Below are 25545 nucleotides of genomic sequence, written 5' to 3'. Positions count from 1 at the left end.
GCATACTTAAAAAAAAATAATAATAACCAAATTGACATTAAGAGCTACTAGACAAATATACCTAACATACCCAATTTTCAAATTCCCAGGAATTTTTCAGAGGTCTGTGTAATTTTCACAATAGTACCTAGTTTCTACAAAAACATTCCAAGTCCAAGTCCATATTACAAAATGGACTTAGATATCCACCTCCAGAGCTACCACAAGGCAGTCACAGACATTTTGGGCCTGAGTTCAGAGCTGCATTTACTTGTACACATGTATCCATGTGTGAACGCTCACATTAGAAAATGTCATGCCTGAAATGCAAACATAATGACAATAATAATAATTGAAAATTTAAACACAATACATGACATATTTAATTTGTCTCAAGACGCGTTTATTTAATACAAGTGGGAATTTAGGATCAGATTAGAACTGGCAAATTTAACAGTTTTTTCCAACTTGATCTGAACACCATTTTTAAACACATTTTAGCTCCTAAAACAATAACATGAGCAAGCCCCAAGATTGATCATGGAAGTCAGGAATAATGTAAATTAGTCACATTAAAAAACAAAAAGTTGCCTATGAGAAAAAGATTAAATTTGAACATCTGAAAAAACACCCACACTGAAAGATTTACTTTGGGATAACCTTGGGATTTGGGCACTCACGAGGGTCAAACCATTGACCCTCATGCATGGCCAAACCATCTTCTTGGCAGCCACAACAACTTGGGGGTGATGGTCTGAGAAGTCAGGGCATTCCTCAAGTCAGGCCAACCCCAAAGTGATCCTTTCCCCTTTCCTTTCATAGGAGTTAAAGTACAAGTTTCAACTGAGGCAGCACACAGCAGAAACCACATTCTGAAGTGAAAAACAACACTATAACTTGAAGTTTTCAAAGGAAGGGTTCTGGAAAGAGTTATATCACTCTTATAACCGTCTGTCGCTCCATGATGAAGGTATCCCAAATGAAGGTATAAATGAGTTGGAGATTTTTTTTTCAAGATTTTATTTATTTATTTGACAGACAGAGATCACAAGTAGGCAGAGAGACAGGCAGAGAGGGGGAAGCAGGCTCCCTGCCAAGCAGAGAGCCCGGGACCCTGAGATCATAACCTGAGGCGAAGGCAGAGGCTTTAACCCACTGAGCCACCCAGGCACCCTGAGTTGGAGATTACTGAAGCGGAAAGTTTGTTGTTGTTGTTGTTGTTGTTTAAGATTCATTTAATTTTAGAGAGGGAGAGAAACAGGGAGAACACACATAAAAATAGGGAGTTGGTGGTGAGGCAGGGGAGAGAGGAAGTGGGTTCTCCCCTGAGTGGGGAGCCCAATGCAGGGCTTGATTTTACGACCCTGCGATCATGAGCTGAGCCAAAACCAAGAGTTGGATGCTTAACCGACTGAGTCAACCAGGAGCCCAGAAGAGGAAAGTGTTTGGAGAAAGTTGCCAGCATGCTGTGTGGATTGACCTTTTTCCCCAGAAGGTCTACGGAGCTGTTTGCTACTCACCTCAGGACCCACACAATGAGCTTCAAAGGACCACCCTGGGTGTTTACAACTGTACTTATCCTCTATCCCCTAGGGTTTTTTTTTTTTTTTTAAGATTTATTTATTTATTTGACAGACAGAAATCACAAGGAGGCAGAGAAAGGAGGAAGCAGGCTCCCTGCTGAGCAAAGAGCCTGATGGGGTACTTGATCCCAGGACCCTGGGATCATGACCTTAGCGGAAGGCAGAGGCTTTAACCCACTGAGCCACCCAGGCGTCCCACTATCCCCTACTTTTAGAAAGTCAAGTATTTCCCTTAGACCAGATCTGAACCATACAAGGGAGAGCTCCCTGTTTTAGATCCTATGGGAGGATGAGCCCCTGGAAAGAAGTTTACCGCAACTGAAAAAATCAAAGAGTATACTTCTGAATGACTTCTAGCAACTGTGGAAAACCCAATACGAACGCTTGTTAAAGACACTTTCAGAGAGCCATCCCAATGATGAGAAGTCCCCAGAGACGCACCTGCTAGAGAAAGGGCCAGTTTTCAGCACATGCCCAATGGAGACATGTAAACTCTAGATCACCAGCCGTACTTGTCAAGAAAGAACTTTCTTATCTCCCTCACCTCTTCTCCATGAGATCTAACCCTGAAGTAGGAGACCTCAGTTAGCAAGATGGGGATGGGGGAGGAGAAGCACTTTGTAAAGAGAGATGTAGGACTCCCATTCCCTTGCAACCAGCACACTCAAGCCTGCAGAGGGAGCCTGGAAAGGGAAGATGTGTAACTTTAAATCGAGATTGAAATTTTGACTAATTAGGTAGATACGCATATTATAAATCACTATGATTAATTTTGTCTATTTGAAAGAGAGAATTGTTTAATTTAGTAAGAGTCACCAGAAAGTCATGGAACCTACTTGAATTTTCATTTGCAAAATGATCGGGCCCTTGTCTTCTTATTTTCTCCTGCCCCTGATTTTTCAGACTCATCACCCCTCTTCATGCTGTAGTTTAATAACAACCCACATTATTGGGTGGTTACCTTGTGTCCCTCTACCATGCATTTTATCTATATTTCTCACTTCATCTTCATATACCTCCATATTAACACCTCCTTCTTATATACAAGGAAACTAAGGCTTACGCAGAACTTGGGAATTTAATCCATGTAGCCTGGACTCCAGAATCTGTCATCTTTCCCTGAAAGAATGAGTGAAATGCAGTCTCTCTGTTCAAAGGATAAAAAATATCAGGCTGCTTTCTTTAATAAAACATGTGTGGATCTCCCTCATTTCATGAGAAAATGAAAACATTCCACTGGAGGAGAATTAGTAGGAAAGCAAACATAGCTATTTTTTGTAATCATAAAATCTGCTGACGTACACATTTATTCCAAACTCCTGGATGTCATTATGTCAATAATCACGAAGCTTTCTCAACCCAGACATAAAACAACAACAATCCTAACAACAGTATCTAAAATGTGTAATGTTTGACCTTTGCAAGCTCCATTTTCATATTTTATTTTATTTTATTTTTTTTTAAAGTTTTACATATTTCTTTTTTTTTTTTTTTTAAGATTTTATTTATTTATTTGACAGAGAGAAATCACAAGCAGATGGAGAGGCAGGCAGAGAGAGAGAGAGAGGGAAGCAGGCTCCCTGCTGAGCAGAGAGCCCGATGCGGGACTCGATCCCAGGACCCTGAGATCATGACCTGAGCCGAAGGCAGCGGCCTAACCACTGAGCCACCCAGGCGCCCCATTTTCATATTTTAATCTAATCTTTTTTCTCACAACAATCCTCTGAGTCGATTATCATTGATGGTATTTTTTTTTTTTTTTTTGAGGAAACTAAAGTGAAAAGCTTTGAAAAACTGTGATTTACTTAACATCAAAAAAGTACTACACAACAGAGCCAGGATTAAAGTGGGTACATGTGTCAAAGGGAAATTGAAATATCCACCCATTTTTGGATCGCCTTCTAAACCCCTCTTCCTATCCATATCGATAGTATTATTCTTCATTCTTACTTCACGTTTTTCAGTAATCAGATCACTTCACAAATCCTCTTACATATCCCAAATCTCTGACTTCATGCTGATGAGATCATTTGTGGCAAGTAACAAGGCATGTGGTTTTCAGATGCAGAAACGGGGCCTCAAGATGCAAATGAGCTGAGCAAGCCAAGGGCCCATGAGAGTCTTAAAGGATTTTACAAACCTGAGTTGAATGTATGTCCTCATACGGAAAGGCATGACTTCTCTCACAAGAGATTATTCGAGAATTTCAGAACCATGCCCATATAGTTAGTTCACAGTCCCCCAGTCATCCGGATTGTCCTTCTCTAAGAAAGCAAAGGTTCTTGCAAGCAATCAGTCTTCCTCATTAAATTCCAGACTTTTCATTTTTTGATTCTCAAGTTAAAACTCTTTCTCCTAACTATTCCTCATTTCCTCATCAACAGACTCATCAATGTCCCCACTCTCCAACCACTGTAGTTTTCATACTCTTCATGGCCACAAATACTAATAATTCACTAGCATGATGGTTCTCAGACATCAGCACTCCTCAGAATCATCTGGAAGTCTTCTTTAAAACCAGACTGTTGGGCCTCTGCTCCAGAGTTCTGACTCGGTCAGCCTAAGGTGGGAAGCAACAGCATTGCCAACAAACAGCAGACGATGCTGATGTTGCTGGTCTGGGAACCCCACTTTGAGAACCACTGGACCATCCCTTCTCCCATGTTCCCTGAAAGGGGCCCCACAGAAGAGGGAGGGGCTGCTAAGGCTCACGAATCGCGCAAATGGTGCTCCATGCCTTGGCCTCACACTGAACGCTTCTATCTGGAAGGAAAAGAAATGGTTGTCATGACTCATTGCCTTTTTCAAGCTTTTCCAGCCACAAAATTAAAAGCAGAAAAGGGCTAAATTAAAAGCAAAATGAAAACAGCTACACTTTTGAGACCTACAGCACGATTTCTGGAGTTAGAACAAAAGATACAAAGACCATCCAGGCGAGCCCTATGCTGACTGCACTGAACACTGATATCGAGAAGGTTACGGGACAAAGCCAGAGCCTCTGTAACCAAACCCATGAGCCCAATCACCTGGTCTTACTCCCACTTTTCTTTGTCAATAGTAAGTTCTTCCATAATTCTCCAAGCACATTATCAGCCCATCACTCTAGGAATTAACTCACTTCTTCTACAACTTCTCTACTATTTTTTAACACAGAAAAATATCAATTGTCAGGAAATACTATTAGAACATCGAGCGGGCAGACATAATCTGAAGAGAGAAGCTGGCAGAGGACTTTTCCTGCCAGTTCCTCTATTTTTTGTATGTAATAATATAGACAATATACCAATAGTTATAAAATGTACAATATATAAAATGTATGATATACAATAATATATACAACACAATATATACTCCAGGCAGCTCTCCATGAACAATTTAATTCCATTTTTCATCTCCTTGGGGAAAAACTGAGGCATTTTAAGTTATGGTATAAAGCCCTTTCGTGTGACCAGTATTTTCAATAGCAGTATTGTTACATCAAATAACAGAAAGTAACTGACAAGAAATGTTGTTAATATAAGACATAACATTGCTGCTTAGAAGATAAGCTTAGTTCTACATTTAATATCCTAATACATGGCAAGAGCTACTGACCTTTTACTCTGATCACCACAGGTCCATTAAATTTCAAAACATAGGTCAGCCAGAGAATCATATGCTACTAAGTAATAAACCCGTGCCATCCAAATGTAGCTTTTTTCTGTCCCAGTCCAAAGATAAAGGAAAACAGAAGCCTAATGGTAAAGGCACCAAATAACAGATTTTGAAAGCAGTTGTTCTGTATGAGTGTGAGTCACCAAAACTACTTCCTTAGTGATAAAAGTTGCCTAAGTAACCCAGATGCCTTCCTTTGCTAAGAAGTACATGGGCCGTGTGTTGAGTTTCAAACCCACTAGTCATTTCCTTTACTTAATTGCTAACTATTCTTCCTGGCTACATTTGGGGCCTGTGTTTTATGCAGTAACCCAGCAACCAGTTATTATGCTATATTTTATCAGAGAGAGCAAAACAGTGAACTTCACATTTCCATGGCTTTCCAAGTAAAAAGCACTGTGACTTTAGCCGGGTGTGTGGGGAGGTTTGGTGGTGCAGGGAGAAGGGGGCATTATGAAACTACTAGACTAGATCTTGATGTGGCAGCATGATCACACAAGACTTAGAGACAAAAAGATTTAGCAGAGAAGAGAGAAGTCATTTAGGGGCCCTCTGAGTGCAAAGAAGGTGCTTATTCAGTTCTGTGTCCTTAGCTCACAACCAGGAGCCTGGCACACACCAGGACTCAAAACACATTGGCTGAAGAGGGTCACTGGTTCCTTCTAGAATAATCCAATCCACTGAGGATTTGGGGCTCTACTAAGTGAGGACTTCATCAGGCTTTTTAACACTTTCTTTTCCTCTTGGATCTACAATGGGACTAGGATATTTGTTGCTCTCAGCCTTGTACACGTGTGAAGCGCTTTAAGGAGGCTCTGTTTTAAAAGAAACCTGGTGTTGATGAGCATTACTTGGGAAACTCTGATACACAAAAGCAATGAGATGGCGGGTGCACAAGAAATTTTTTAACTGGGTAGCAAGCTTGTATGTATTCTCAGTAACGTTGTTTAGTTTGGCCTTGAGAATCTTGGTTATCCTGTGATTCACTGTTATTGCTCAGACCACAGAACTCTCCCATTACTTTTGGCCCATGCAATATTAGCACCCTAAACGTTAATAAATCTCCCTAAAACTCCAACTAATAGAGAACGAGTAGAAGATGTTCTTAGTTACAGAGGCTATGCGTTCCAAAAACGTTAGTTTCTTTCTTTTCCACTAGTGAATGCGGTTGAGGATTTTCATTCATGTAATTGTGTGGAGTCATACTCCATCACTATCAAATCATTCTGGTGGGTTGAGTCAGAATTCAGAAACGAGATCTTAAAAAAAAAGAAGAAGAAGAAGAAGAAGAAGAAGGAAAGAAATGAGATCTCTACAGAAAACCCCTGAAATTGTTCACGGACATCTTGATGATTCATTAAGGGCACCATATTCTCTGAATCAAAGAGGGTCCTGTTGCTGCATCAGAACAGGAAAAAAAAAAAGTAAAAAGAGATAGATATCCCAATAAGAATGCCAAAGAGATGCGGGGATGTCACCAACAGCGGTACAAAAATACCACAACATCTGATATACTACTGAACAGTGAAGTTTCAAGTGTGGGACCCGGAGCCAGAAGTCCTGGGTTCAAATCCCAGGTCTGCCATGTTCTGGCTGTGTGAGCTTGAGTAACTTACTCAGCTTCTCTGTGTCTCAATTTCTTCCTATGTATAATAGGGCTGTTGTGAGGATTAAATAAGTTAACACGTGGCAAATAGGCTCACACTTGGCATACAGTAGGCACTCAATACATGCAAGGTCTCATTATGATTACCATTAGCTTTCCCATCTGGGCCAGAGTCCAATTTTAGTCAGGATATCATGGCATGCCTGGTTACCATTATTGCTTAGAGCTCACAAATCACGGACTGTGAAAACCAACCCAGAGTCAGCAAAACGAAAACCCTGATCTTGACACGCGAAATCACACGTGTCTCAACTCAAGTTCTGGAGCTCACAGATAAATGCATTACAGTACTGTATCAGAACAATGTTTCACCATTTATGATATGGAGAAAACATGTTTAACCTATATTAAGCTCAAGTTCCATAATATTTTTGTAGTTACTCCATATGTTCATATGAGTCACATTAGAGGGCATATTTCTAAGACTTAGCTAATTAGAAATAGAAAACCTTACTCAGTAGTTTAAGGAATCACTGCAGGAGAATTATGGAGAGGGCTGCCAATCCCTTTATTCTGCTACAGCTAACTCAAAATGGTCTTTCTTAGTTATTTCTCATAATTGTGGTAATGAGTTTTCTTAATCTTTTGCCTTGCATAGTTGTATGATTATCTTATATTTCCTTCCATTTGCATTTAGGGTTACTTTGACTTAATGTGTTTATTACTTTTCTGAGACTTTGTCTTTTGATTTTCATTTCTAACCTCTACAGATCATAACCATCTTTGTCACCATACACAAGACCAAAGTTTGATGGGATGTATTTTAAACACATGATAAACATGTGTTTATCAAACATATCCCAAACTAAAGGTAATATCCAAGGTTCTGAAGAAAATAATTTTCACTGGCTAAAGGAGCATGATATGCCAGAGCTAAAATATCTCCACAGTTTTGGGGAAGATTGGTTAATTCATTAATCAGTTGGAAGATAAGTGGGATAGAGTTCTTTTACTTGTCCCAAATATATAGGAAAGACATTATGACTATATATGTAATCAATATATCTCCATTTTAGCTTTATAGGTTACCACAAAAAAATTTTTTTAAACTTCCACAGTTCATTAAAACTATTAAACAATTATTACCATTGGGCCCATTACCAAAATATCTCCTGAAAACACTTCCACCATCCAGGAACTAGGGGACCTCCTAAAGATAGGCAGAGTCAATTTCCAGGATGTGCATGCCCTTGGACAAATTTTCTTGTGGTGGGATGACCTTCTCTATCCTGAAACATGGTAAAAACAACATTAGAGGCCACGAATAAATACCTTCTTGTTTTCTTGTGGTAATCTCACTTGGCCAATAACTAAACTCTGACAGTGTCCTTTAGGTCACTTTCAAATAATGTTTGGTTTTTATAATGGGGCTGGTTTCATTTTGTGTTTTGCATCCAGTAAACCAATACTGAAAATCTAGCTTTACATCTGTCTGACATCAACTGGAAATACTTGCATTAGGTTTTCCCTCCCTAGATTGATGAACATCTCTTTTTCCCTCCTACATACTGACCACCTTCTCTTTCCTTTGTCAGAGAATGTACTTTAGACTTCGATGAAATTACAACTAATAAATAGCTCTACGGAGAACTATGATCTGCTTTTAGTTCTCCCAAAAAGATTCAAAGAAATTTCCAAGAATTTGTCTTTATGCTTTTTCTCTGAACTTTAGAAACTGTTCGAGAAGATACCAAAGAAGTCCCCAATTGTATACCAACTGTGGAAAGCAGACCATCATAAGGCAATGGGTATTAACCCATGGGAACATTCTGGAAGTGCAACAAAAGGCAGAATTGTGGGACCCAGCTTATACCTCAGCCACCTCGTGAGATTTCACTGTATATAGGCTACGGAAGGATGACACTTCCAGACAAGAGGATTTGAATGAATTCTCTTCCACCCCACATTATTTTCCCACCTCAATATTTTTCTTCTGTGTACACCACATTTATTCTCTCGGTTCCTATCCAGAAAGCTCTAAGGCCTTTGACTTGCTTGTCTCCTCACTTCACAGTCTGGAACAGTCATCTCCCTAGGCCATCACTGGATGCCCCCCATTCACCTGATCTACTGCAAACAGCCTTCCAATCGGTCTCCTCAATTCACCCCTCACAAATATTCTAGAACAGTCTTTCTAAAGCAAGCCACAAATGGCAGTGAATTCCCACTGCCCACCGCATTAATGATAAACTCCTTTCTTTGGTATTTCATCCTCCAACACATGGCCCCATATTAGCACCCGATTCCCTCCCCCCCACACTGCTCTACAGTCCAGCCATACTGGGATCCCGGCTCTCCCCTAAATTCCCCCCCCCTTCCCCCAGAACCCTGCCATCTAGGTGATTTTTGCTCAGACTGTTTCATCAGTTTTGAACCTTCTTTCTCTACCACAAAAAGCCATAAAAAGTGTACCTATTCCTTGAATACCACCTTTTCTAAATATATTTTCCGGTCTGCCCCAAGTGGCTATGGATCATTTTTCCATCTAAACGTGTTAGTATTTCATTCATACCTCCGTGAGAGCACTAACCACAGTCCGCTATGCAGTACAGCTCTTTCTGTGGTTCCTGGTCCCTCTATAAGGCTGGGAGTTCCCCGGAGGCATGAACACTTTCTAACTTAACTGAGCTAACATGCGTTGCAGGCAGTACAGAAAATGAGGACCCCCATCTGCTGAACAGAATATGAAGAAATATGGGAAATACAGAAAAGTGCGGTATATTCGCCCAACAGAGAGAACCTCAGGGTCCTCCTGCACCTGCAGCCTGGTGAGGGGCAGCGGGAAGGATGGGTGGGCACGCTCGGCCTGGCCTTCAAAGGTCACAGCTGAATGTCTGAGCCTTAACCTCCTTTGCAGCAAAACTTCTGTTTCCTTCACCATCTTTATTACAAATTGTAATTGCTTGGCTTGTTCCTTTACCTGAGTATTGTCTCTCTGCATCCCGTTTGCACACGCGCCGCTCAAGTCAACATTCCAAGGGCGCGAGCCTTGTTCACTTCTCCCTCTCCCCGCAGTGTCTAGCCGAGAGCCTGGCCCACGGTCACTCTTCAATATTCTGAGTCAGTGAATTTGTGGATCATTATGTCCTGAGGAGATTAAATGCAGTCACATGTAAAGTGATTGGCAGAAGGCTTGAACATGACAACACTAGAAATACTAGCCTCCTCCCTCCCTTCTTTCCTTTCTTCCTTCTTCTATGAATTACTCATGCATCAATCCGACATTCAACGAATGTGCCAGACTTCTCTAGGCACGTGACGATAGGATAGTGAACAAAAGAGAAAAAAAATCCCTGCCCTCATGGACCCCACATTCTTTTTGTTTTTATGGAGCTTACATCTTTTTTTTTTTTTTTTAAAGATTTTATTTATTTATTTGACAGAGAGAGATCACAAGTAGGCAGAGAGGCAGACAGAGAGAGAGAGGAGGGAGCAGGCTCCCTGCAGAGCAGAGAGCCCGATGCGGGACTCGATCCCAGGACCCTGAGATCATGACCTGAGCCGAAGGCAGCGGCTTAACCCACTGAGCCACCCAGGTGCCCCTGGAGCTTACATCTTAATGAAGGAAGGAGTGATTCACTTTGGATCTCTGGGGAGTGTTAAGAATGTAGTCATTACGGATGCCTGGGTGGCTCAGTGGGTTAAGCCTCTGCCTTGGGCTCAGGTCATGATCTCAGGATCCTAGGATCAAGCCCCCCGAGTCGGCTTCTCTTCTTGGCGGGGAGTCTGCTTCCCCACTCTCTCTGCCTGCCTCTCTGCCTACTTGTGATCTCTCTCTCTCTCTCTCTCTCTCTCTCTGTGTGTCAAATAAGTAAATAAATGAGTCTTCAAAAAAAATCTTAAGAAAAAAAACAGAATGCAGTCATTAAGAAAAAGAGGTTGTGGCTCAAAGACAGACATGTTGGTGGAGGAAAGGAGATCCTGGGAGAAGGGAATTCCAGGGTTGCAGGGCAGAGGGACCAACGGCTTGGATGAGTGACAGCAATGAAACGGAGGAGCAGACACAGGAGACAATGATCCAGGAGGGCTCCTGGGTCTGAGTGACCAAAGAGGAAGGAATGGCCATGGGGATGAAGGTCTGTCATCTTGGTAGTGTGCTGGTTGCCCTGAACGGACACGGAGGTTGAGAGCGGAAGCCGCTGGGGTTGGTGGGTTTTAGGGGGTGAGATGAGCTACGTCCAATTTTAGAGACGATGCCGCTGAAGAGATGGAAAAAAATCTAGGTGAAAATGTGTAACTCTTCCAGTTATCATTTAGGAAGCAAGTGAAAACCAAACCCCCCGCACCAGGGTGGCTCAGCGCGTTAAGTGTCTGTCTTCAGCTCAGGTCGTGATCCTGGGGTCCCAGGATGGAGAGCCCCAAGTAGGTCTCCCTGGTCAGCCAGTACCCTGCTTCTCTCTTTCCCTCTGCCCTTCCCCGGTGATCCTGGGGTCCCAGGATGGAGAGCCCCAAGTAGGTCTCCCTGGTCAGCCAGTAGCCTGCTTCTCTCTTTCCCTCTGCCCTTCCCCGTACGAGTGTGTGCGCGCTCTCTCTCTCTTTCTCTCTCAAGTAAATAAAATCTTAAAAACAAAAAACAAAAAAACAAAAAACTTCGTCTCTACTATGAATCACTGTTATGTCCTCTGAATAACATAAAAATGACAGCCTAGGCATCTACCAAACTCCATTCAGCGTTCGCTCCTTCACGACATAATCTGGTAATGAACCAGCCTCTCCAGCTCCTGGAACACAGTAGGTCCTAAATAATATCCGTAAATGGTTGGCTGACAGGGAGCAAAATTTCATCATCAAGGAAGGCAAAGGGTAAAAGAAAAGTGCCTTTGGAGTCACAAAGGCCTCCACTGAAAATCTTTCCCCCTTCCTCCCTCCCCTCCTAGTCACGAGACCCTGAGCAAATTGTGAGCCCGCGTCTCAGGCCCCTTGGCTGTATAATAGATGATCAAATGCCCTTTGCAAGAGGCAGTGAGGACATTTAGTAACACGTGTGCGAACTCCCTTGTCATCCAGGAGACACCAAAATGAAAGTACCGGTGATATGAGTGATGATTTTTTTTTAAAGATTTTTAAAAATTTATTTATTTGACAGACAGAGATCACAAGTAGGCAGCAGAGCAGGCAGAGAGAGGAGGAAGCAGGCTCCCCGCTGAGCAGAGAGCCCGATGCGGGACTCGATCCCAGGACCCTGGGATCATGACCTGAGCTGAAGGCAGAGGCTTTATCCACTGAGCCACCCAGGTGCCCCAGATTATGTTTTTTTTTTTCTTTTTTTGTTTTTTTTTTTAAGATTTTATTTATTTGTCAGAGAGAGCGAGCGAGAGCGAGCACAGGCAGACAGACAGAGTGGAAGGCTGAGTCAGACGGAGAAGCAGGCTCCCTGCGGAGCCAGGAGCCCGATGTGGGACTTGATCCCAGGACGCTGGGATCATGACCTGAGCTGAAGGCAGCTGCTTAACCAACTGAGCCACCCAGGCGTCCCCCAGATTATGTTTTTAATGACCAGGTCTTCCAGGTATTTTTCCGCTTCTTGCATCTCACTTTATCCACCTTCTCCTTTCTCTCATCCCACGCAGGCCATCCTGCTAGAAGCTGTCCCCCCATGTGGCCTCCTGCCAACCAGCCTTCCTAAACCCTCCTAAAGCCCCCACCCGCCACTAAGCTCCTCTGCACATGGCTGGCCGCTCTGTCAGTTCAAATCACCCCATTCAACTGACATCACCACAGCTTGCAAATTCCCAAATCCCCGTTAGGACTTTAGATGCAGTCGTGTTCATGGCTGGCCTACGAGTCGGGTCACTGTGTCCTTACGGAGACACACCCAGCACAGTGCAGTGTCTGAAACGGCTTCCCTGGTCCAGCATTTAAACACACCCCCAAGCTAGGTTTTCAGGGCGCTCAGATAAAGGAATAGGAAAGCCGAGAGAGCTAGGTCCCATACTGTCGACTCTCAAAGGTCACCAAGAACGTGGGGGCACAGATAGGGCAGGATTAAGGACCCCACTCAAAGACAGTGCAGTCGTTGTGATTTCCCACGCTGGCGACTGGCCGCCCATTGGCTGAGCCCCGTGCTACGCACCTGTGTCTCCGAATGAAGTTAATTCTGTCCGAAATTTCATGCATTCTACACAGAGGAGGTAAGAGTGTTTTTGTAACCTCCAGTTTTCTATGCTGTATAGGCCCCTGCTAGCTATGGCCATTTCTAATAGGAAGGACACCCTGGATACTCTGTATGTGTGTGCACGCGCGCGTGCGCGCTGTATGGCGAGTGCTATGCATGGAAAGTTTGTGTCTCACCCTGCCCCCCAGAGCTCCTAATTGGTATCTAGGAACACTAGTCTCCAACACTTCCGTATATGGACATGGAGCCTTTGGGGGTAGTTAGGTCTAGATGAGGTGTTGACAGTGGAGCCCCCATTAGGGGACTCAGTGTACTTACAAGAAAAGGAAGAGATTTCAGTTAGTTCTGTCTCCCCCATCTGAGGACAAGGCAAGAAGGGGACGGTCTGCAGGCCAGAAAGCAGGTCCTTATCAGACACTGAATCTGCCAGCACCTTGATCTTGGACTTCCTGCCTCTAGAACTGTCTGTTGGGTAGCCCACATGGTCCACGGTATTTGCTACAGCACCTGAGCTAAGACAGCAAATGACCCACAGTTCTGCCTGACAGTGCAGACTGCAGTCAGGTTCGAAAGGAGGGATACCCCTGAGAGGATGAGGAAGGCCAGAGTCCATCCCAGAGGAAGTCACCAGGCCCTAGGAATTTGCTGTGGTCACCAACAGGGCACCCTGCCACACCACACCAGAGCCTTGCCCTCATTTTCCGTGGTGAGTTAGTCAGCAAGCATCCCCTGACAGCACCACCTCATTGCTCTGGGATCAGCATTTCGGGAGGAAGTAGGGTCCATCCTCTCTCCCTCCCTCCCCATGGGGAGATGGCTTTTTTTTTTCCCCCTCCTCCTAAAAATTCCAGGCACACGCACAATGGTGGCGATTTGCCGAGCAGTGGTTTGAATAAAGAGTTCTAAGGGAGCAAGATGGCAATGGGGAAGACAAGCTAGTCTACCAGGGCACGGAGCCCCAGGCATGCTCCTGGGGAGTGCCCCAAGGTACCCCCCCAGCACAGGAGAGAAGAAAGGAAATGCACAGTAGGGGAGCTGTGTCTCAGAGGTCCTACAGCTTGACTTTGCAGGTGCCATTTGCCAGAAATATCTGAAATGAGGTAAACAAAATATTGCCTAGACAAGGCTTGTACCAAGAGGCTACGATAAACCCTTCATTTGGTTCTACACTATTTTTCTTAAATGCCAGGTAAGGTCCAGTACAAACCCCTCACCCCCCACTCGAAAACAAAACAAAAACAAAGACAGGGAAGGATTTTTACCTTTTTTCTTGTAACTATTCACTCTAGTTTTGAAGTCAATCCATCCGGTACTAGGTCTTCTAAATACACAAACAAACAAACAAAAACACCCAAGATTTTTAAATTACTCCTTAATCCCCGTAGGGCTGGTTTAACTTTCCTCCCTCATCGCCCCTTTGGGGGTAAACGCTCTCTTCTGTATATACCAATGTTGCAACAGCGCTTGATTTGAGTGATTTACCCTACATGGGTTTTGGTGGTGGAATCTGAGCACTCCCTGATGCTCCAGACCATAAGTTTTCTGTTATTTCTGCGGACAGTTTATCTCCGTCACTGGAAGGCTAACTGCACGAATTTTTCTGGAAAAGAGGCCAAAAGGACCTATGACATTTCCCAGACAAGTCAACAGAAACCCGAACTGTGCCTCGCTGAACCAAAATGAACACATAAATCTATTTTCCCCAAGCATCCTGTCACTTGCGTTATATAATTGCCTTTCATTAATCAAATCCAGGCTTTAAAGCAACACCTAATTAATTCTATAATTGGCATAGATTCTACCTTTAATGACTTCTACTATAGCTGAAAAACCAGTGATCTCTCGATTTGATTTTGAAACTACGGACGCTGGGTTTCCTCTTTCTACCCAAACTTTTCAGATCGTGTTAAGAGTCGGGTGTGGTTTCACGCGGGCGGTGGGGGGGGGGCACTGAGAGGAGCCCAGAGGGTAGGAGGGAACTTTGAAAAGAAAACCCCTCCCCGAGTGCGTTCGTGATGCTGGAGACCCGTGTTTGGCAGCTATCCGGGATCTGCAGAAATGTCTTGCTGATGGGAAAGTCCTCACATTTGGAACAAAACCAGGTTTGGAGAGTCCTTAAGAACGTAGGGGTGCTCCAGTATCCCCGCAGGCGAACCGCACAGAGAAAAGCGGAGGCCCGACTCGAAGTTATGTAAAACTCAGAACAGTGTGCGCGCGGCCCGAGGAGACTCGAGTCCATCTCGTTTAGCGGTTCCCGAACCGCTAGGAGCCCTCAACCCCGGAGGACAGCAGGGCTCAGTGACTCACTGCCAGTGACTCAGTGACCCCACCCCTCTCCCCTGGGCTTTCCCCGCCGCCGCCTCGAAGTTTGCGTGGTCCAAACCCAGACAGAGCCCATTAGATGCTTGAACTGGAACCCCCAAAACGAGAGGTTGAAAAGATTCGCGGGCCAAAGTGGGCGGTGCGCCAGGCTGCGCGGGGCCCCAGCTCTGCGTCCTGGGCGGTGCACGCCCCCACCTCGCGCTCCAATCTCCGGCACTCTTTGTTTCTTTCTCCCAGTCTTCCGACCCTATGGATCCCTGACTCCCCCCGCTTCCTGCTTCTTGCCGGCGGGTCTCCCCACCCACAAGACCCTAGCAGACTGGAGTCCTGCCGCCGAGCGCCCCTCCCACCCGCCAGCCTCCTCCCAGAACTCTATGGCGCGGTGCCCGCGACCCCTCTGGTCCAGCTCCGTGCAGGGTCGCCCACCACCGCGCGATCCCGCCTTTTTTAGCACCCAGTGGAGAGCAGAGCTCAGGTCCTCATCAGGAAAGCCCCCGAAAGTCCCAGCCCAACCAAAAAGTAACGGGACGGTGCCCAGTGCCGGGCTTGCTAAACGACGGGGAGGAAGGCTCGAGGGCGCCCCCGCCCCAACCCCCGCCCACCCTCCCCTCTTCTCGACCCGTCCCCATTGGCTGGCGCGGTCTGCGGCTGGGAGGCAGTGGGAGGGGACCCTCTTTCCTAATGGGTTATAAAAACTGCGCCCTCGGAGGGGCCCAGTCCTCTGCCGCTCTCGCTCCGGGATCGCCCGCACTAGAGACGCAGTAGCGCTCTAATCGCCCACACCCACCGCGCCCTCGCTCGCCTGTCGGTGCCGCAGCCGCCGCCCAGCCCATCGCCACCCTTTGCAGCCATGTCCACCAGGTCTGTGTCCTCGTCCTCCTATCGCAGGATGTTCGGCGGCCCCGGCACCGGGAGCCGGCCGAGCTCCACGCGCAGCTACGTGACCACGTCCACCCGCACCTACAGCCTGGGCAGCGCCCTGCGCCCCAGCACCAGCCGCAGCCTCTACACCTCGTCCCCGGGCGGCGGGTATGTCACGCGCTCCTCCGCGGTGCGCCTTCGGAGCAGTGTGCCCGGCGTGCGCCTGCTGCAGGACTCCGTAGACTTCTCGCTGGCGGACGCCATCAACACCGAGTTCAAGAACACCCGCACCAACGAGAAAGTGGAGCTGCAGGAGCTGAATGACCGCTTCGCTAACTACATTGACAAGGTGCGCTTCCTGGAACAGCAGAACAAGATTCTGCTGGCCGAGCTCGAGCAGCTCAAGGGCCAGGGCAAATCGCGCCTGGGGGACCTCTACGAGGAGGAGATGCGGGAGCTGCGCCGGCAGGTGGATCAGCTTACCAACGACAAGGCCCGCGTCGAAGTGGAGCGCGACAACCTGGCCGAGGACATTATGCGGCTCCGGGAGAAGTAAGGCGGCGTCCTCGCGGAGCAGCGGGAGGGAGGGAGAGGGGAACAGGGGCCCCGCGAGAAGCTGCCACGCCCTTGGGGATGGGGCTAGGGAGGTGGCGGACTGGGGGACGGCGGGTGAGCGGGGCTGTGGCTGCGGCGGTGCAGCCCCGCCCTGAACCCAGACCTTGCAGTTAGCATTTCCCCTGCACCCCCACTGGTTGCCCAAGAACACCCTGCTTCAGGTTACAGATTTCTTAAAACTACGAGTCTGTGCGCGGCCGAAGGCCCTTGTAAGCGATGAGCGCCATTTCCCCAAACTTTTAGAAAGTTTCCTGGCCCCTTCTGGCAGGCTGCCATCATGGGGCGGGGAGGAGGGAAGAGAGGAGGGATGTGGCGGAAGCGAGACAAAGGGATTGCAGAGGTTCCTCCGGGGCGGGGTGGCGGCGGTCGCGTAACAGGTTAGGGTGGCGACCGTGATTGCTTCTGCACGCTGCCGCTGGGGCCCCGCTAAAACTTGCGGAGCGCAGCCGCTCTAAAAGCCGCAGTCGCGGGCTGGCCGCAGAGGTGGCGCAGCAGCTCGCGTCTCGAGGCACAGCGACGTGGATGTTGGGTGTGGCCGCCCCCGCCCCTAGCGGTTTCCCAGTTCCTTTTTGGTTAACGTGCGACTGTTTTCAGGTTGCAAGAGGAGATGCTGCAGAGAGAGGAAGCCGAGAGCACCCTGCAGTCTTTCAGACAGGTTTGTATTCTGTTCCCGCGTGCAGCCACGGGACCCCACCCGATCCGCCCCGAGCAGCTCGCAAAGTTACGTACCCCACGTCTAGATAGCGCAAAACTTCCCGTCCGTGGGCAAAGCCCCCTAGTGGCAGAAAGAGCACAGATTCGAGCTTCTCCCAATGAAAACCCTTGAATGAGCGAAGCCGTTCCGTAGGACACAAAGTCTTCAACTCTTTACTTCGTTTCGAGATGTTTGTCCAAAGAAATATTTTTTTTCCGTTTTGTTTCTGCAACATACTGACATTCTTACTCTGAACAGTTACAATTTGATACAGATAAAAGTTTGCTAAAGTCAAGTTGGCTAACTTTTACAAGGCCAGGAAAAGCACAATGATGCCCTGTAGTTTGAAATGTAAATGTATTGGAGGATAAGAAACTTAGTTCAACTGGACTTAAGCCAGCAAGGTTTTTGTTTTTTTTTTCTTTTCTGCAAGTTCCATTGTGACATTAAAGTTATATGGAAGTATCACTAGGCAGAACTATTTTGTGATCTAATAAGGGTGAAAAGGAGCCATCTGTCCCCTAGGCTGAAAGGTATTAATGGTTTCTACGGGCTTCGCTATGGAATGTAGATACAGACATTCTGGCAAGTGTGGTGGCTTTGGACAGAAATAATAGGAGTCTTTGTGTTCCCAGAGAAGCTTTGCAACAGGCTACATTCTTATTGAATATGTAATGATGTAAGCTCAGCTCTAATTGGACACAAGTATTTGCTAACATCCGTTATCTAATATCTGGCCCAGACTTGGGAAGTATGTGATGGGAAAAGTTCTTAAAGCTACAGTCACACTTCACATTTTGAAAGGCCTTTCTTTATTTGGTTTCTTTATTCTTTAACACTTTCTCCTTAAATGAAGAAGGAACCTAAGGCCAGAGAATGGATTTTTAAGTAAAGGAGTTTTTGCTGCAAAGTTAGATAGACTTCAAGGATTTTTAGTTTGAATTGGAATTCAAAAGCAGGAAGAGCTGCTAGTCCTGGACACTTACGGGGATGTCTATCTAAGCTCTCAGATGAATAGTCTAGAATAACATTTTGAAGCAGAAATACATTTACCAAATTAAGCACTGCAATGTGTGGCCCATTTTAGTAACTGAGCATTTATGATCATCATATCTGTAATGTTTTTTGCAGAATAGTGAGTTAATAGAAAACGAATAAGTATGAATAATCTCCTCTTTAGGCATTAGGTAAAATCCCTCATATTCTTACAAGGAAGTAGAAATGTCACATGAAAAACTTCTTTGTAGAGGTTAGTAAATTACCTTCTGTGTCCCTTTTTTTAGGGCTTAATAAGAAAAAACGAATTTTTCCCAAGCCAGATGTTTTTTTTTTTTTTTTTTTAATGTTATCACTCATTACTCGTTCATCTTCCCATGAAGGTGAGAGAGGTCTCTCAACATTTAAGACTTCAGTGCTATAAACTATACTCCACTCCACATACAGTTGCTTACAAAATAAGAAGTATAAAAATTCTTATAACATTTCCTTGAAGGGAATTGAAATCTCTGGGACATAGCAGTTTGCAAGTGATGGAAACAGGAGAGTCAGAGCAGCGAGAATTCTGCATATAGTTTCATTACATGCATTTTGACCAGTCATTCTGAAACTAAGTAACTGAATTTACAGAGTGTTAAGTGAAAAGGAGGGACACACCCTTGCAGGGTGAGATAGGAGTTTAAGAGAAAATCTACCAGATTCGGAAGCAAAGAAAATAGAGTACAGAATGACATTTCTTTTCCTTATGTGCCTAAACTGCATCTATGCCAGCATACGTCTTGAATTAGAATATAAATCTAGCCTTGCTAGATGACTGCGTTCCGAAGATTTGAGTAGAGGGGCACCTGGGTGGCTCAGTCGGTTAAGCCTCTGACTCTTGATCTCAGGGTCATGACTTCAAATCCCATTTTGGGCTCCATGCCCAGCTCAGACACAAAAGAGCTCAGATACACACTGAAACTTTTGAAGCAAACAAACTTCTGCTTTACACGTACTTCAGTATACACAAAATGAAATCTGGTCAACCCTACTATGTCCTGTTATTTCATGACATTTGTAAAAGAAAGATACCTTAAAAATGGTGACACTGATTTTTCTAGTTTAAAAAAAATAAAAAACCAGTCAGGGCAAGTCAAATACCTTACAGTTTCACTCATGTGGAATTTAAACAGATGCACAAAGAACAAGACAACCCAAAACAACAGAGTCTTAGCTACAGAGAACAAACTGAGGGTCACCAGAGGGGAGGGGGGTAGGGGGGGTGAAACAGGAGATGGGGAATTAAAACACACTCACTGTGATAGACACTGAGTAATGCACAGTGTTGCTGAATCACTATATTGTACACCCGAAACTAATATAACACTTTGTTTTTCTGGAACTGAAATTTAAAAAATAAAGAAAAACTTTACTAGTGTAACGGAGATTCAGTGACGACTGATTGCAGTTTAACATTTATTTATATTGAAATTGCTTATTAGCCACCTGAATACAATACAGTGGGCTACAATTCAAATTTATTAATGAAAAGAAAATATATTATCATACTGGGTGATTTATAGACTTAATTCAATGGTCATAAAAGTTGTCAACAGCCTTTTCTCAGTGAAGAGCCTAAGCTCGTACGGTTCATTTAAAATGAATAAATGAGATAAGGCGTTGACTTTGGCATCGTCCCAATGGCCCTGCTCTCTTTTCAAACCAGGATGTTGACAATGCTTCTTTGGCACGTCTTGACCTTGAGCGCAAAGTGGAATCCTTGCAGGAAGAGATTGCCTTTTTGAAGAAACTCCATGAGGAGGCAAGTGAAGCCATGTTTCGTGGATGAATGTGGGTGACGTTGCCTCCATCCTGGGCATGGCTGACCTTCTGTCTGTTCTTTTCTATAGGAAATCCAGGAGCTGCAGGCCCAGATTCAGGACCAGCATGTCCAGATCGATATGGATGTTTCCAAGCCCGACCTCACGGCTGCCCTGCGAGACGTCCGCCAGCAGTATGAAAGCGTGGCTGCCAAGAACCTTCAGGAGGCTGAGGAATGGTACAAGTCCAAGGTACGAAAGCAGTCAGTGTGGCTGGAACAAAAGAAGAGCATTTTGTCCTGGAAACACTTTGTACCTGCTTGTGGTCCCTGCCTACCCGTAGCTCTAGTCAGAAAGTTGGCTTGAACTTCTTAAACTTGTTGTTCAAGGCTGCTCTTGCTGCAGCCTCCCTGTCAGACCTTCTTTCCAGTCCCTTCTGAACCCTAGTTCAGAGGAATTCCATCAACACCACGCCCGTGACCCTCACCCTCCTTGAATGAGGGTAACACATCAAATTTCTACTTAAAAAAATATCAACATCCGCATTCCGCTGCTCTCCCTTTGCTGTTAGAACAGAAGTGTAGACATAGTCTGGAGGACGTGGAGATTTGAACTTAAAATACGAAATTTGGTCTTGATTATGTGCTCTTTGTTGGTTTGCTTGCCAACTGGAAGTTGCCCGTTTTTCCAGGCAGTGGAGAATGTTAGAGGATCTGTGACCAAGTCACGGGGGTGGTCCACAATTTGTCCTCTCTTTCTCACAGTTTGCCGACCTCTCTGAGGCTGCTAACCGAAACAATGATGCCCTGCGCCAGGCGAAGCAGGAGTCCAATGAGTACCGGAGACAGGTGCAGTCCCTCACCTGCGAAGTGGACGCCCTCAAAGGGACTGTGAGTATCAGATCCCACTGATGGGGGGGGGGGGGGACCCGGAGACCTGTAACCCGCTTGCATCATTCACATGACCCAGGCTAATGTAAATGTAATATAAACAAAACTTCTGCTGAAGACAAATTTATGTTTTAATCCTAAGAAAATGAGTTGGCAGGACAGGTTCAGAGAGCCCTCTGAGGCATGATGGTGTCCACCTTTTAGTGGACACCTGTACTCTGGCTTCGAACACTTGATGCTTGGATCCTTCCCCTGAAACTGGAGGGCTCCCCGTCTTTGCCACTAGGGGAATGGATCGCAATCGGTCCGTTAAATGGTTCTGGGAATCTCTGGGGGTTTCTTAGGAAGTAACATTGGAAGCTTCTCTTCCTCCTGCAGAATGAGTCTCTGGAACGCCAGATGCGTGAAATGGAGGATAACTTTGCCGTCGAAGCTGCTAACTACCAAGACACTATTGGCCGCCTGCAGGATGAGATTCAGAACATGAAGGAAGAAATGGCCCGTCACCTTCGGGAGTACCAGGACCTGCTGAATGTCAAGATGGCTCTCGACATTGAGATTGCCACCTACAGGAAGCTGCTGGAAGGCGAGGAGAGCAGGTGTGGTATAGGGGCTTCTGCACGTGAATTAAGAGCTGCTCTTTGTTAGGAATTACGCCCCTCACTTGACCTACGTGCGTTACCTCTTCGCCTTTAGAACATTTCTTCAAGGTAGATGCTGACCACTTTTTATAGCTACAGAACCTTAGGTTTGAGAGTTTTAGTAACTTGGCCCTAGTCAGCGTTAATCATGGTGGAGCTGGGATTTGAACTCACAACTCTGGGAGCGGCAACGCTTTTCCCACTCTTCAGTGCGCAGACAAAATGCTTGAGAGGTTTTAAATGTACTAATGAGACCAGTCCTAGATAGATAATTCTGAGGCATATCCCTCCCTTAATGAGCTCCAAGAATACATTCTCTTATTTGATGAAAACAAGAAGTTGAATAAATTCATTCCTTATTGTTCTTGTTTTCCAAAAATTTCACAGTTTTTCTTTATCCCTTTACAGGATTGCTCTGCCTCTTCCAAACTTTTCTTCCCTGAACCTGAGGGGTAAGCATTTGATCTCCCTTTATGAAAAATTAGAGCAACTCATCCCCAGTCCATTTATGATGAAGCCCTGATTTGTTAAATGATTTTTGAAAATGCCATATAAGATAAACTCCTCTAAAACATACATAATTTTTAGACCCACGTACTGTCTTAAAATCTTTGTTCCCAATTAAATTGCAGCTCCATTGGACTTCAGCCTTTGGAGTATACATTGAAATAGTCTATCCAGGAAGCTACTGGGTTACCAGGACCCAGGCTTTCAAACAGGTCTTGAGTCTTGAGAAATGTTTTGGGAGGAGTACTTTAGATAGTTGTGAACAACGATCAGAACTCCTCGGGCAAAACAGTTACTCGTCTTTTTAAAATTTCACCTTTGCTAATTTTGGGCATTTTGTTCTCTCTTCAGAAACCAATCTGGATTCCCTCCCTCTGGTCGATACTCACTCAAAAAGGACACTTCTGATCAAGACGGTTGAGACTAGAGATGGACAGGTTGGTATCTTTCAGTCAAAATGCATCATGTCAGGCAGACATCGTTAGCTTCGTGAATCGTTAAGACTCTGTCTCAGATAACACCTGGTTAATTGGGTGGGTTTCGGTTTCACTCATGACCCCTCCAAAGAGAATAGGCCTCTTCTCCTGGCAGGCCACACAGCCAACTATTTGGCTCCTGAATATGAAGGTGTGAGAGCGATCTTCCTGTCCAAAATCAGTTGTTGTTTTTTTGGTTTTTTCTGTGCTCCTTAATTTTAGATTGAAGCACAGCTTTAAGTTCCTTCCTAGACTCCCTCATTATCAGGATTGTTGTAGTCCTGGACGTTCGTCCTTCTGTGCCGACTGACACCTGAACACTCTTAGGCCCTTGGACATAGCGCAAGAACATGCCAGATAATCACTTTTCTTGTTACTTCTCTATGCCAGGAAAGAAATGGCCGAAAGCTGTTGTAATCTTCATAGAATCTCCTCTTGCACATACATGTAAAATGTACTTGGCTATATATTTTAGTCTGTCTTCATTGCTCTTAAACTTGGCTGCATGGGATGATTATAGCGTCCTCCGTACTCCGTTTTCAATGTTCCTTTTTTTTAAGCGCTAACATTCCATAAGATAACTACTTTCGCGTGTAGATGAAAAGCATGGTACACACTTACCTGCCCCTCCTAGCTGTGACCTTGGCCTTGCATCACCAATATAACCTGCCTATTTTTCACCTTCAGTGACACCTACTTGGGAAGATTTTCCTTTGTCACGCTTCATGGGGTAATTGAATCTTCAACAGGCATTCTGTTTGATTCGATTTTTTTTGTTACCAGGTTATCAATGAAACTTCTCAGCATCACGATGACCTTGAGTAAAGATGGCACAGAGTCGGTGCAGCGGTCACTACCAGCAAGAATAAAAACAGAAATCCGTATCTTAAAGAAACAGCTTCCAAGTGCCTTTCTGCAGTTTTTCAGGAGCGCAAGATAGATTTGGAATAGGAATAACCTCTAGTTCTTAAGAACCAACACTCTTAAAAGATTTAGGAAAAAGTTTACAACATAATCTAGTTTACCAAGAAAACTTGTGCTAGAATACTTTTTAAAAAGTATTTTTGAATACCATTAAAACTGCTTTTTTTCCAACAAGTATCTGACCAACTTGTTTCTGCTTCAATAAATCTTTGGAAAACTCTGTTGGTGTGTTACTTGCTACTATCAAAATAGTTATCTAGATACAGTGAGAATATAGTGTCAGTGAATTTTTTTTTTTTTTTTTTGGTCCTGCTGGTAAGGGTACCAAGTTTAGGTTAACTGGATAAATTCAACTTACTTCACTTGCAATACCACTCTTAACTTTGGTCATTTTAAGGAAGACCTCGCTTTTCAGTGAAGTTATTTAAGTTTACAAACAGATGACCTATCATAAAAGAACTTGTTCAGAGATGGTAGGTCTTTTAGTTCAGCTGGGGCCATACCTGTGTGTGATTTCAATTCTAACAAAAAGACTTTCTAAAATGAGAGACTTTGGCTAAAGGGAGCTTCTGGGTGCACTTGGAGCTGGTAGTGTAAGCCAGACTCCACTGTGGGAGTTAAAACATGGGGCAAGGTCAGGGTAGAGAGCTATGGTGTCTCATGCAGAGAAGGCATCAGTCCATCAAGGTTAGCAAACTTGGAGCTCGGAATGAATGATAAAGCCGGGAAAAGCTTCAGGTCTCTGGAGGATGGATAGAGTTGAGGTAAGGCGGGTGGGGGAGGGTATTGCTTTGAGTCCATAGAGTCCTAATGGTTGATCATGTGTGTGTGCTGAGGGAAAACTCCTTTGGGCAAAATCCCCAGACATCTTGATGTCCCAATTTCCTATATAACTATTACCCCTCTCCTCCAGAAGGAGGTGGTAGGCATCTGCTGGCATATTTAGGTGTTTGCCTCTGCCTCTTGGGTTGCTGAGGGGAGTAGTAGGTAATTAAGGAAAAGCCCACCTAAGTGCCAGACACTCAGTGCTAAGTACCTTGGGCTGCGATTTTCCTCATTCTTGTTTCGGGGGCAGTGCAGGAGTGAAGAAAGGACTGGCTGCCCAAGTGACCGACCACCAGCTGGGGTGACTCCACCTAGTTTGCCTGGGATGGTCTTGTTCTTCAAACATTACTTAGTTATAGTGCCCCCTTCAGGCTCATAATTGTACTTGTATGCACAACAGATTCTATCTGGTCATCCTGCCCTCAGTATAATCGTAGAGGAAAGGGTTGTTTGTGGTGAGAGCCCTTGAGAGTGCCTGCCCTCCCCTCATCCCCAGCCCCCATAGTTGAGCAACTGGTGTATTAGATGGTGCAATCAGCATTACCGCAGCAAACATCCAAGACTCGGGGTCCTATAGACATTTTCTATTTGATTTTTGGTTTTGTTTTCGGTCCGTTAGCCATTTCTAGCACCATCCCCCACCAACCCTATTTTTCCCGCCTCCTCCACCATTTCTACCCCACCTCTGGCTCAGCATTATTTTTCAAACATGGGACCTTTTATTACTTAAAAAAAAAAAAAAAATCAAGGGGTGTCTGGGTGGCTCAGTGGGTTAAAGCCTTTGCCTTCCGCTCAGGTCATGATCCCCGGGTCCTGGGATCAAGCCCCGCATCGGGCTCTCTGCTCAGCAGGGAGCCTGTTTCCTCCTCTCTCTCTTCCTGCCTCTCTGCCTACTTGTGATCTCTCTCAAATAAATAAATAAAATCTTTTTTTTTAAAAAATCAAGCTATAGGTTTTTTTCCAGGAGGAAAGGAACCAGGATAACAAGGAGTTCTGCC

The 25545-nt window shown here is 45.1% G+C and overlaps 1 protein-coding gene and 1 long non-coding RNA gene across 3 annotated transcripts; one reads left to right on the top strand and one right to left on the bottom strand.

The window, feature by feature from the left end:
• Positions 1–338: 338 nt before the first annotated feature.
• On the bottom strand, positions 339–14365 carry LOC132020133 (uncharacterized). Of its 2 annotated transcripts, none has more exons than XR_009404933.1 (4): positions 14260–14365; positions 9803–9969; positions 7969–8111; positions 339–4325 (listed from the first exon to the last, which is right to left on the bottom strand). It is a non-coding gene; the product is annotated as an uncharacterized LOC132020133 (long non-coding RNA). The 2 variants fall into 2 exon arrangements; XR_009404934.1 differs by having other exon boundaries at positions 7984–8111.
• A 1717-nt stretch (positions 14366–16082) lies between these two features.
• On the top strand, positions 16083–23942 carry VIM (vimentin). The gene is made up of 9 exons (XM_059404239.1): positions 16083–16732; positions 17390–17450; positions 20191–20286; positions 20375–20536; positions 21049–21174; positions 21553–21773; positions 22224–22267; positions 22674–22759; positions 23582–23942. Exons 1-9 carry the CDS (start codon positions 16170–16172, stop codon positions 23621–23623), a joined length of 1401 nt encoding a protein of 466 aa, XP_059260222.1. The 5' UTR covers positions 16083–16169; the 3' UTR covers positions 23624–23942.
• The last annotated feature ends 1603 nt before the right edge of the window (positions 23943–25545 follow it).

Source organism: Mustela nigripes, chromosome 6 (genome assembly GCF_022355385.1).
Source record: "Mustela nigripes isolate SB6536 chromosome 6, MUSNIG.SB6536, whole genome shotgun sequence".
Taxonomy (NCBI): Eukaryota; Metazoa; Chordata; class Mammalia; order Carnivora; family Mustelidae; genus Mustela; species Mustela nigripes.
Note: the sequence above shows the minus strand (reverse complement) of the source record. Positions and strands in the feature narration are given on the sequence as shown.

Coding starts and splice junctions, on each gene's coding strand:
- VIM (XM_059404239.1), top strand. CDS start 16,170: ATGTCCACCAGGTCTGTGTCCTCGTCCTCCTATCGCAGGATGTTCGGC. Junction 16,733..17,389: donor ATTATGCGGCTCCGGGAGAA/GTAAGGCGGCGT, acceptor GACTGTTTTCAG/GTTGCAAGAGGAGATGCTGC. Junction 21,774..22,223: donor CTGGAAGGCGAGGAGAGCAG/GTGTGGTATAGG, acceptor ATCCCTTTACAG/GATTGCTCTGCCTCTTCCAA.